Genomic DNA, 13,117 nt, shown 5'->3' on the forward strand with positions numbered 1-13,117 from the left:
CACGGTCTAGGATGGGACGATAAGGTTCCAGATGCAAGTAAAATAAAATGGGAGGATTGGCTCAAGGACCTTCCTAAGCTTGAGCAGTTCACTATTCCAAGATGTCTCAAGCCCTCTAACTTTGGAAAGTAGTCAAACGAGAACTACACCACTTTTTAGATGCATCAAGCCATGGATACGGTGCTGTTTCCTATCTACGCCAGTTGAATGTACATGGAGATGTATGCTGTGCTATTGTAATGGCAAAATTTAGATTAGCTCCTCTAAAGTCAATTACTATACCCAGGATGGAATTATCAGCAGCTGTCGTATCCACACGATTGGATAGAATGATAAAACAATAACTAATGATGCCTATCGACAGCTCCACGTATTGGACTGATAGCACATGCGTTCTACGCTATCTAGAAAATAAGGAAACAAGATTTCAAACCTTTGTAGCAAATCAAATTTCAACCATACTCGACCAAAGTGAAGCAAGTCAATGGAGATTCGTTGACGGATCACTGAACCCGGCAGACGAGGCATCAAGAGGTATGACAGGTAGTGAACTTTTAAGTAATCGTCGATGGAAACAGGGGCCGGACTTTCTAATGAAATCCGAAAATGAATGGCCTCAGAGACCGATAGACCTGGGTCAAATACCAAACAATGACCCAGAAGTGAAGTCAAATTCCACCGTCTGTGCTAACAATGTCATTGGCCAAGACTCAATTTCAAAGGTTATAGATCATTACTCAAGTTGGAACTCATTGAGAAAAACCATTGCATGGCTTTTACGTTACAAGTCAAAGCTTAGAGAAGCTGTTCGAAGGAGCAAGAGCGGAATGCCTCTGCTGTCTGAGAAGACGGTCACTCCAATAACTGTACTGGAGATCAATGGTGCGGAATCCGCTATTGTAAAACACATACAGCAGCAATGCTTTGGAAACGATCAAGTCGAATTGAGAAAAAAGACTAGCAGTATATACAAACTGGATCCTATTTTAGTGGAAGAAATTGTACGTGTAGGAGGGCGTCTTCATAACGCACCAATTGACATTGACACGAAACATCAAATCATTTTGCCAAAAAATCACCATGTGGCGAAATTGATTATCCAGTATTACCATCATCAATCTGGACACTCTGGTCTTGAACATACGCTATCGCTACTTAGACAGAAGTTTTGGCCTGTGCAAGGACGAACTACAGTGCGAACAGTCTTGAATGAATGTTTCAGTTGTAGGAGACGGCAGTCACCTGTAGCAAAACAGAAAATGGCACAGTTTCCAGAAGACAGGGTAACACCATTAAAGCCAACATTTTCATTTGTTGGCGTTGATTGCTTTGGACCGTTTGAGGTTCGAAGAGGCAGATCGACCGTTAAAAGATATGGTGTCCTCTTTACGTGTCTGACTATACGAGCAGTGCACATCGAAGTTTCTAACTCCTTGGATACAGAATCTTTCTTAAACGCCTTAAGGAGATTCATTGCTAGAAGAGGGCAACCGGAAGAGATGAGATCAGACAACGGAGGAAACTTTGTAAAGGGAGAGAAAGAGCTGAAAAAGGCTATAAATGATTGGAATCAATCCCAATTCACGAATTTCTTTTGCAAAGAAATATCAAATGGACATTCAACCCACCTATGGGATCACACCATGGTGGAGTGTGGGAACGGTGCATAAGAACCGTTCGGAAAGTAATGTTAGCTGTGTTAAAACAGCAAACACTTGATGATGAGGGTCTGAACACCCTAATGTGCAAGGTAGAGGCTATTGTTAATGGAAGGCCGATCACAAAAGTTTCTGACGATCCACCATTGATATAACACCATTAACACCTAACCATTTGTTGCTTCTACGAGGAGGAAATAACTTGCCACCTGGTAAGTTTACTAAAAGAAGATGTATATAGTCGCCGACGATAGAGGCAGGTTCAGTACATGTCGGATATATTTTGGAGACGTTGGACTCGAGAATACTTGCCATCACTACAACAGAGACAAAAGTGGAACAAGATTACAGACAGTGAACTTAGCTATCTTCCAACTATGCATTCAAGGTTTGCCATTCTCACTTAGCAACAGACTTTCTTATCTTGTTTTGGAATAGTCACCAAAACAGTGTATCAGTTCAGTTCATGGATTCAATGCAACAGGTTCTGGAGAAGAAACTGATTTTAAACCGTAGACGTAGTCGTAGTCGTAGTCGTAGACGTAGACGTAGGCGTAGCGCATCAATGTGTAACACGTGATATCGTGACATTGTGACATCATATGACACAGTGGATGTACACCGTGCAAGAATAAAGCATGTACCATTTATGTTAACTCTACGTTGTCTACGCGTTTGATTCATTTCTACCTCTACCAGAACCGAAAATAGTAACGCACAGGGTGCAAGGTTACACACTTGAGTTGTAAATTCACAGAATTGGAATTCAATAAAATAAATTAATAAAGCCTTGTAAGTCTACTTTAAAATCACTTTAGCACTTGAAGATAAAAATGTATATTTAATTCTCTGAACTATAGTTTAAGAAACGTTTAAAAATAATATATTCACATAATGCTATATGCAATTAAATTTTCAACACACTGCTGAGTTACCAACATTGCCTCCGCAATCATCTAACGTCAAATGCAATGCATACAGTCAGTCTCGTATACATTTATATAGGGTGATGTATGCTAATTAGGCTTCCAATCTGGCTTAAGCAATGGCCTTCATTTTGATTGGTTGGACCGCCTACGAACCATACAGATTGTTATGGCCAGCTATTGGCTACTGATTGTAAAACAACACCCTTGAATTGATATTTTCTATGCTAGTAATAGTAAGTACTGTAAAATATCGTCAGGGAGAAAAATTTATATATACAGTAACGGTATTAGAAGTCTAAATTAAATTTAAAAACCCTCACAAAAACAAAAAAACAAAAACAAAAAAACAAAAACTGTCACATCTTTTGGACCATTTTCGGGTGAATTGAGCGAATTTTAGTCTCTTTGGAGGCCACACGATCCCCCATTCAATTCAAATACGTGTGATTGCAATGTAAATTAATACCTTCAATATTCGAATAATAATAATAATAATTATTATTATTATTATTATTATTATTATTATTATTATCATTATAATTATCATTATCATTATTATTATTATTATTATTCACGTTTTTTTTAGGGGGAGTCTATTCAAGGGAACCAGTTATTCAAAGCGGGAGGAAAGTTATTCCAATAATTAGGCTTACGGATTCGAGTTGGGAATTGTGAACTAACTGAGAAAGCATCAATTTATTTATTGCTATCTTTCATTTATAGATTATAGTAAAAAGAGAAAAGATTCTCTGTCAACATGGTAATTTCAAATACATCAAGTACCAAACCTAAAATTTACAGCATTCGATTCGAATATAAAAGCCCCCCCCCCCCACCTCTTTATTCTGTAAAAGTATCATGGTAAAGAAGGCCGGGGCTTCAATTCATGGTTTTATGGTATTACAAATACATTTAAATTCTAAGAAAATTTTAACTGACACCCTATACATACATCATATGTGAATAGTGAATATCATCTCTGTGTGATTTATGCACATATTTACATAAGAGAAGTAGTCATATCTTACTTCATAAACATGAATAATTGGTATTTAAAAAAAAATATGTACCTTAAAACCTCGAATAGAATCACAATTGCCTTCATCCCGAGAAAGAAGCTCATCTCGAGTTGAAGCTCCTGGATTATACAGGTTGATGTTAAAGTTGCTCTATTTGTTGTTATTCATGAGTAATTCCTAAAATTTACTATGTTCGCTTTGAATTAAAAAGAAGCCTCCCCTCCCACCCCAACTTTTTTGATTTTGTAAAAGTATCCTGGAAAAGACGGCCAGGGCTTCAATTCAAGGTTTTATGGTAAAACAAATACATTTAGCTTCTTTCATGGTTTAAATTTACATATTATGTGCAGTACATTAAACGAAACTAAATTCCGAAAAAAAATTAACTGACACTCTATACATACACAGACACACACACCCATTCACACTGGGTATTGACCCAGTTACTACGTTGTGATGGGCTATAGATGAGAAGAATGTGGAACTGAAATGCCGCAACATTCTCTACTTATTAGTTTCAAACACCCTGCCATTTTGTTTTTTCTTCCTCTTAATTCACCAATTTAAATCCTTAAACTTTCTGTTTCACCCCAAGGATAAGTCTATGACGGAACCGGAGCTGAAATTTTATATGAAACGATGGCACACTGAGACCCATAGAGTCTGTGGTTATGGCTTGATGGCTAATATGTTGATATAATTCACTTATATCAACAGTTCTTCCCTTTAAAATCCTATAGATTTCCTCTTTTATCCATGCAACACTACCACACTTTTTAAATGTATGGTTAGATTACACTGTAAGATAAATTTAGTTTTATTCCATAAGCTTCCTTCCTTAATTACAACATCCAAGATAATTAATTATAGCGGATACAGATAATTTAAAATGAAATATAATACAAGTGAGTTTTTAATGTAATAATTACAATACTGGAAATGAAAACGTCACAAAGGACTCTTGAACAGTATCATCCAGATATAGAATATACGTGCGTTTATGGCGTTTACCATAATTAGATTTTTTAAGATAAAAGTTTATAAACCAACATTTATACATAAGATATATTAATTACCGGTATCTCGTGTTAATATTTTTTTTATAGCTTCCAATAAGACCAAATAGAAGAAATTACTTGTCTAGCGTCGCATCACAACACAATTTTAGATGGGGAGGGTGGCTTTTTTTCCCCTTTGTTTTTTTTTTTAATTATACAATATCACTAATTGAATTAAATGTGTTAAAATTAATCATTTTCAATAGGTTGGTGAAACCATCGTTATAATTCACTTAAAATAGGTCTATACTTAATTTGATTAGAATTTCCTGGACAATTTCTATTTTTATTTAAAAAAAAAAAAGAAATCCCGCCTCCAAGCTTTTTATTTTGCTAGAAAATTCAGGTGGGAGTGGTTTTGGCCTATTATCAATAGGCCTACAAACATTATTGAAAAATCATACGACGCTGTCCGAGTTGCCCAACATCAACGATTATAAGGATCGATCACAATAATTAAATTATTGAGGATAGTAATATTAGGTCGATCAATTAAAGATACCATTACACTACATAATAATAATAATAAAACAAAGGACCCTATAATGAATGATGTTGATTCCAAGAAAAAAAATAATAAGTTAATAATAATAAATTTCTTTATTTTAAATCAACCGATTATTGTTGTTTGTTTTTATAAGCGAGAATTGTAACATAAACCAAACTTCAGTAGTACATTAAAATAATCAACAAAAGAATAGAATTATAATACAGTAAAACTTTTAAAATGCCCTTAATCTTACAGGCATATTTTTTTTTAAAAGTTTTAGCAGTGGTACGACAAGCTGTTTGATTGTCTTAAAAGAATGTTACTTTTTTTCTTTTTTTTTTTTGTCGTACGTACCCTTCTTCAATAAATAATTAAATAGATAATAGTCCAAAAAAGTGAAAAGAAATAGTCGTGACAACGGTCGTACAGGCTATTCAGCTAACTCCCCCCCCACTAAAATACTGGATGCCATAAGACCTGCCAAATGGCAGAGCACCGTATGATGGCATCGGTTGACAATCTAGAGAGCTGGTCCAAAACACGAGGCAACCTGATGGCTACGGAGTTAACAACAACAAAGATGGCGCCGCCCTCGCTCGACTTCAACTATAATAGTTCTCTAAAGAAAGCAAATTTTTAGTGACAGTTCAAATTCTTTATCGTTTGATGTTAACGACTAATATAGTTAATAGTATATAATAGTAGTTAGGCGAATAATGGACAATTATTAATTATGAGGAAATATGTTTTTGAAAGACAGACGGCAGTTTAATATTCTTCCGTGTTACCGGATCTCTAAAATTTCGTCTGCTATTAAAATTAGCTCTTTTTATTGGTTAGTTTGATAGTTGTTGCTTGCCAGTCGTCTTCAGCTGAACCACAACTAGGACTTGATTTAGTCGTAGTTAGAACTTCTACTACGTTTGTTTGTGAATACAATTTGAAGTTGAAGTTGCTACTAAGACTAAATGAAGTTCTAGTTCGAAGTTCAACCATGGAGGTATTATTGAGAAGGAGATCACTCGGCAACAGATCCCTTTGACGCGATAAACCCATGTGTTCCCCGCTTTTGGATCGCGCGCGGGCGTATTACCCTATAATTCACATTTTTTTCATTAGCAACAACTTGGCAACGACATGCATTTATACGCTTCCAGCAGAGCAGTTGTGCAATAAAGCGTTTGATTTTAACCCATATTAAATATCTTTATAATGAACAATGTTCCCCTGATTAGATTTTTTCGAACTTTTAGTATGTTATTATTTGTATATTTCAAGAACGGATTCCGTAAAACATTTATGTTAAAATTACATGTTCATTATAATTCTGTCTAAAGATTGATGGGTTTGACTATAAAGCTAAGTCAGCGTAAAACTGAAAAATACTCAGATTTTGGATTGATTTTTCGAATAGTTAACCCTTGTTAACCCTAAAATGACTTAGTTTATTATAATCTTCAATCATTTATTAATTAATATCTGTTAAAATTAGAATTAGCGAATTTTGGCCAATTTATGAAAATTGAAGTTGAAATATACTATACTTTTAAAGGTCAAGTAAATGTTCCATTAAATTCGAAACTTTTTTTGGTGGAAAATATTAATATGTTTAGTATGTTTGATAATTTATGAGAGATAAATGTATCGGCTTCAAAATGGAAACATATGCGCAGCAGGCCCATAGCCAGCATGCTTCAAGGGGGGGTTCTGGGCATGGGGTCCAGGGGCCCGCCAAAGGGCCCCGGGTGGGGTCAAGGGGGGCCTAAGCCCCCGAAGCCAGAGAATTATTACGATTTTAAAAGCATGTACATGTCATTTAAATGCATGTTCATGTATATTTAAATACTTCTTACACAATTTTAAAAATAAGATAAGAAGACTACTTTTTCCAATGCAGGATTTAGAACGTAAATGTTTATTGTGAAACAAACTTTTTTTTTTTTTTTTTTAATTAAAAAGCAATGCTTAACATTTTAATGCTACTGTGTAATGTTATCTCTAAAAATATAACTGGGATAAAATTAGCAATCACCCACTAGGTGACTTTACAAAACACAGACCTTGCACATTATGAGATCGCTAAATACCAATATTAAAATATGGAGGTATGTAAAGGTCTTTGCTTGAAAGAGAAATATTGCAAATAATATTTTATTTATTGCAGAAATGAAGAAACAATAGGAACTGACAGCCCTACATTTTACTTTTTTACCAAAATAACTTAAATGTTAAGTTCCAATGGAAATATATATAATTAGGGCAAGGAAAAATGTTATTATATTTACAAGTTACAGAACCATTTATGTAAATATACTTGCACGGTAATACTGTATTAAAAAAAAAAGACATAATTATAATGCTACAAATGTACATGTTTAAGAACCAGTTTATGTAAAAAAACTTAGCACAGTGAAAATAAACAATAATTTAAGAGCTGTCTTGATTTAAATGAGATATATTGAGAAAAAATAATAAATATATTATTATGAATAATGTCAGTTAATTCTGACGAAACGTGAAAACATTACCAAGTATATTTCCTTGCTAGCCTAGCTAGCCTAGGCCCTGACCTTTGCTAGCTCGATTACAAAATAAATAATAAAATCGTTCGCAAATAATAGGCCACATAGGCTACGACCCTACCCTACCTAGGCCTAGCAACGCTAGACCTAGGGCCTAGGCCTAGCCCGAAAAAATACACCGGTCCCGCCGCCAGGCATTATCATGAGCATGTGGTGAAAACAAGGGTGAATTTTCTAACTTCTTAAATTTCATGATTTCTTCGTTGCTGGCCTTGAAGCAAAAAAATCGGTTATCCTTTCTCAGCGCTTCATCCTCCTAGGCTATTTTTGGCGTGTCGCATGTCCTCGATCCCAGAGAAATGAAAAATGTCGAGCGCCCAAACTTTTGTGATGACGTCGTGCCAAAGTAAGTAAATAAACTCCGGAGCACGCGATTGGTCAAATAGCCTAGGCAACAAACCTCTCATTAATATTCATTTTGAAGTCTTGCTGGTTACGTCATTCAGCTGGCTGCAGCTTTGTTTTGATTTCTACGATCGGACTACGATGATAGCGACAAATAAACAGTGCCAAAAATGCTCCCATTTTGTAATAAATTGCACTATTTTGGAAACGGGGGATCGTTTTCTGGCTAAGGGGGTTCGCTGGCAAAAGGGGGGTTCGCTGAAAAAGGGGGTTCGGCCGAACCCCTAAAAACCCCCCTGGCTACGGGCCTGCGCAGCCATAGTGATTGACTGTATGTAGTGCGCATCGAGAAAAGAAGGTGCTCTCCATTTCGCCATGTTCAATTTTTTGGTAAACTATGCCTGTTGAAAATTTGATGGTGGGAACACATGGGGTCTTGGTTCATTTGCATAGCGCTGCGTGCGCGTAGCTTTTTCGAATGATCTTCTCAATAATACCTCATAATAATGGTTCGACTAAAGTTCGTTTTAAGAATACGAGCGCAAGTCCATGGAAACCAGGCGGGTTGAGCATACTCCAGGCCTGGAGTGTTCTCTGCACATATTTCGATGTAAAACGATGTCTCGCATGAATCTTTGTTATGCCTCTCACTTTTGGCAATGCCAAAATGATGCCTCGCATGAATCGTCGTTTTGCCTCTCTGCCTCGCATGCCTCGCTGCCTCGCACTTTAGTACTACTCAAGGAAATCTCGGGTCATTTCCAATCTCTTCTATAGTTGTGTCAGTTTTGGGTAATGCAACACTAGTAGCATTTTCATCTTTTATTTTGATGATAATATGCTAGGCTGTCACAAAATCAAAATTATGAAATTTTTTGGACGTCTGTTTGTGAAATTTTCAAGGGTCTTCGCTTTATAGAAAATGAAGGCCAAAGACCCGAAAAACGAAGACCTCCAGTTATTTCTAAATTATCTTATTGAAAGTATTTCATAAAACAGGTGCCAAGTACCTATTTCATTATTTTATCGGAATAAAATGAGGAATATCAAGAAATACTTAATGGTCTTCGTTTTATAGACACCCTGTATGGGTGTCTACAAAACGAAGACCGAAGACCCGAAAAACGAAGATTCACATTTTTTTTCGCCCAATCGTGATAAAATAATGAAATATGTACTTGGCAACTGTTTTATGATGATTTTGAAACACTTTCAATAAGATAATTGAGAAATATTTGGAGGTCTTCGTTTTTCGGGTCTTTGGTCTTCGTTTTGTAGACACCCATATAGGGTGTCTATAAAACGAAGACCCTTGAAAATTTCACAGACGCCCAAAGAAATTCGTAATTTTGATTTTGTGACAGCCTGGCATATTATCATCAAAATGAAAGAGAAAAAATAGGGGTCTTCGGTCTTCGTTTTATAGACACCCCAGCGCGAGTAGCCCAAAACGTACACATTTTAATTTCATCTACTTTCTCAAATGAATTCAATTTTGAAATTCATAATTTTCCTCCTTCCCAGCAACATTGATGCAAATATCCATGCTCGTTAATATTAATAAACGAATGTTAAAATAATTCATGTTTCCTATGGCATTATGGATTATTTGCATTCATGATAATGTAGAGCTGTGATTTGTTTACTCGTACATAAATTTCAAATAATGATACTATATATATGCACACTGCATGACGTGTAAAGTACTAAAAATGATTGTGTTATAAATTTCAATAGTGAAAAAGGAAAACATTTTATGAAGACTGATTTAGATAATGACTGAATTATAGTCAATTGTATTATAAAATTGTATTGAACAAAATGTAACGTGAGTAACCAATAATGTGGCCATCCATAGAAAAATTACATTTTTAATAATTATTTTATTACCAGTAGTAAGTGGTCTACTATGAGGGCTATCCAAAATACACACAACTTTTCTGCCCCACTTACCCGTATGAGGACACTATTGAGATTAGTCCTCTTGTTATATGTACGTCCAAAAAGTGTAATGTGAGTAACCAACACATTTTAATGTACCATCAATTCAAACATTAATACTTTGGATTTTTTTTCCATGTTCAGGTCATGGTATATCAAACCATGGAGGTATTATTGAGAAGGAGATCACTCGGCAAATCTACGCGCACGCAGCGCTATGCAAATGAACCAAGATCAAAGTTGCCGCAGCGTGTAAAGAACGTTTGCGTGATGCCTTTGAAGTCCCATGTGTTCCCCACCATCAAATTTTCAGCAGGCATAGTTGACCAAAAAATTGAACATGACGAAATGGAGAGCACCTTCTTTTCTCAATGCGCACTACATACTGTCAATCGCTATGGCTGCGCAATCTTTTCTATTTTGAAGCTGATACATTTATCTCTCATAAAATATCAAACATATTTACATTTTCCACCAAGAAAAGTTTCGAATTTAATGGAACATTTACATGACCTATAAAAGTATAGTATATTTCAACTTCAATTTTCATAAATTGGCCAAAATTCGCCAATTCTAATTTTAACAGATATTAATTAATAAATGATTAAGGATTATAATAAACTAAGTCATTTTAGGGTTAACTAGGGTTAACTATTCGAAAAATGAATCCAAAATCTGAGTATTTTTCAGTTTTACGCTGACTTAGCTTTATAGTCGAACCAGTAAATCTTTAGACAAAATTATAATGAACACAGAAGTAATTTAACATAAATATTTTACGGAATCCGTTCCTGAAATATACAAATAAAAACATACCAAAAGCCCGAAAAAATCTAATCAGGGGAACATTGTTCATTATAAAGATATTTAATGGGTTAAAATCAAACGTTTTATTGCACAACTGCTCATCTGGAAGCGTATAAATGCACGTCGTTGCCAAGTTGTTGCTAACGAAAAAATGTGAATTATAGGGTAATACGCCCGCGCGCGATCCAAAAGCGGGGAACACATAGGTTTGTCGCGTCAAAGGGATCTGTTGCCGAGTGATCTCCTTCTCAATAATACCTCCATGATCAAACTACCACACAAACACCAATAAGTAAATCCTATTACTCTAAAAGTTATATAGCAAGAGTTAACATTATAAACCCTTTTGATAACTTTGTTAATTCGATGTCATTACACCTGAATATGTTTTCAATGAGATTTGCAACCTTTCAAATAATAAGGCCTCTGGTCTAGATGATATAAATTGCAGACTTTTAAAGTTGGCTGCCCCTGTTGTATGCGAATCAATTGCATATATCTGTAATTTTTCTTTATTTACTTCAACTTTTCCATCCGATTGGAAAATTGCGAAAGTAACCCCTATATTTAAAGAGGGAGATAAAGCAGATGCAAATAATTATAGACCGATTTGTGTGCTGCCTATAATCTCTAAAATTATTGAACATGCAGTTCACAATCAAGTGTATGAATATCTGTCTAATAATAACATTCTAAATCCATCCCAATCTGGTTTCAGAAAAAAGAACATTTGACAAATACAATCCTCTTGAATGTCTCAGATTACATTCTTAAAAATCAGAACAATGGAAAAGCAACAGCTGCCATATTTTTAGATTTAAAGAAAGCATTCGATACAGTAAATCATAAGCTGCTTTTTGATAAATTAAGGGAGATTGGAATAAGTGGTAATGTTCTAAAATGTTTCACTTCATATTTAAGTTGTAGATCCCAAGTTGTTTGTATAAATTCTATTCTCTCGGACTCTAAAAACATTAATATTGGAATACCCCAGGGTTCCATTTTAGGACCTTTATTGTTTATTATTTATGTAAATTCTCTTCCTAATGTTGTTTCTTGTAAATGTGTCATGTATCAAGGGTTTATTTAAGAATTTGAGTAGCAGGAGATATTTGAAAGTAACAGGAGAGTAAATTGAAATAGGCAGGGGATATAGGGGGCCGCCTAGGCCCCCATCGCGGTCCAGGGGCAGAGCCCTGGTCGGGGGTCAAGGGGGCGGAAGCGCCATTGCGCTCCAGGGTTTTAGAGTTTTTTAAGCCCATTTGATGGCATTTCTCTACATCATTTTTTTTTAACAGTTTTTCAGAATAAGTTACTGAGCTCTAAAAAAGTTGATATTTTTACACATTCTTCATACATAGGCCTACCTAGCCTAAATACTGTAAACCAGAAACTTTCGCGAATTGATAATTTCGGCCGTTTTCGCGACATTAAACTTTCGCGAATCTCAAAAAGCCTAAATTTAATTCATGAGAGGAATATCATACAATAGCTGAAAATATCGTATCGTGAGTTTAGGCCTAGGTTAGATAGGCCTACAGCCACTGTGTAGGCTACAGTATCTAGGCCTAGGCAGGCTAAGGCGCCATAAGCCTGCCAGGACTTAGCTGGCTATCACAGGCACAGATAAGAAAGAGACAAGTTTACACACATACAGTACTCACTCATATGATATTCCTTAATTTTGTATGGTATTCAAGCATTCCACAAAATGAACAATGTTTATCAATGTTTTATTAACAAACTATTTTCCTGTAGGCCTAATATCGATTCAAATACATTGATTGATGATAATTGAACATCGTGGTATGTCATATGGTACGGAAAATTAGTTTCCCATTTGAACTTCTTAGTATACACAGCACAGTGGTTGCACATGTGCAATCACATGCAGTGATGATCAGAACCTCCTTGATTAGTATACTTACTGAGTAGGTTAGAATAGGCCTAGAATTTACGAATTTTTCGAGCTCAACATCGGAATTTAAGGTCAGAATATTGATTCAATAATTGAAATACATTTTTTTTAAAGTTTATACACATTTAATAAAATCCACCAAAAAAAATTGAAAATACAATTTTTATAATGATGAAGTTGTTTACTTTTCACAAACATGTTGAAATTTGTGGGGATTCACCATTTAGGCCTTTGCCCTAGATCTGCGTTGAAGAAAACATCTAAAGGAGAGCAAAAAATAGTTCTAAAATTTACGCAGATATCGAAAAGGAATGGATACCACATTGGAAAAAAAATGTCTCATGTGATGTGAATTGAGACGATTTTGGCT

General features: G+C 35.3%; 2 protein-coding genes across 2 annotated transcripts in view; both read left to right on the forward strand.

Moving 5' to 3' along the window:
• The first annotated feature begins 350 nt into the window (after positions 1-350).
• LOC117101672 lies at positions 351-1,670 on the forward strand. The gene has a single exon (XM_033241701.1). The coding sequence runs from the start codon at positions 351-353 to the stop codon at positions 1,668-1,670; it is 1,320 nt and encodes a 439-aa protein (XP_033097592.1).
• A 257-nt stretch (positions 1,671-1,927) lies between these two features.
• Positions 1,928-13,117, forward strand: part of LOC117101673 (hemicentin-1-like) — a 156,154-nt gene continuing 144,964 nt past the window's right edge. The window contains exon 1 of the mRNA XM_033241702.1: positions 1,928-2,046. Within this exon, the coding sequence (XP_033097593.1) occupies positions 1,928-2,046 (119 nt within the window). The remainder of the gene's footprint in view (positions 2,047-13,117) is intronic.

Source organism: Anneissia japonica, unplaced genomic scaffold (assembly GCF_011630105.1).
Source record: "Anneissia japonica isolate Jap-2015-1 unplaced genomic scaffold, ASM1163010v1 scaffold287783_len325500_cov191, whole genome shotgun sequence".
Lineage (NCBI taxonomy): Eukaryota > Metazoa > Echinodermata > Crinoidea > Comatulida > Comatulidae > Anneissia > Anneissia japonica.

Coding starts and splice junctions, on each gene's coding strand:
- LOC117101672 (XM_033241701.1), top strand. CDS start 351: ATGCCTATCGACAGCTCCACGTATTGGACTGATAGCACATGCGTTCTA.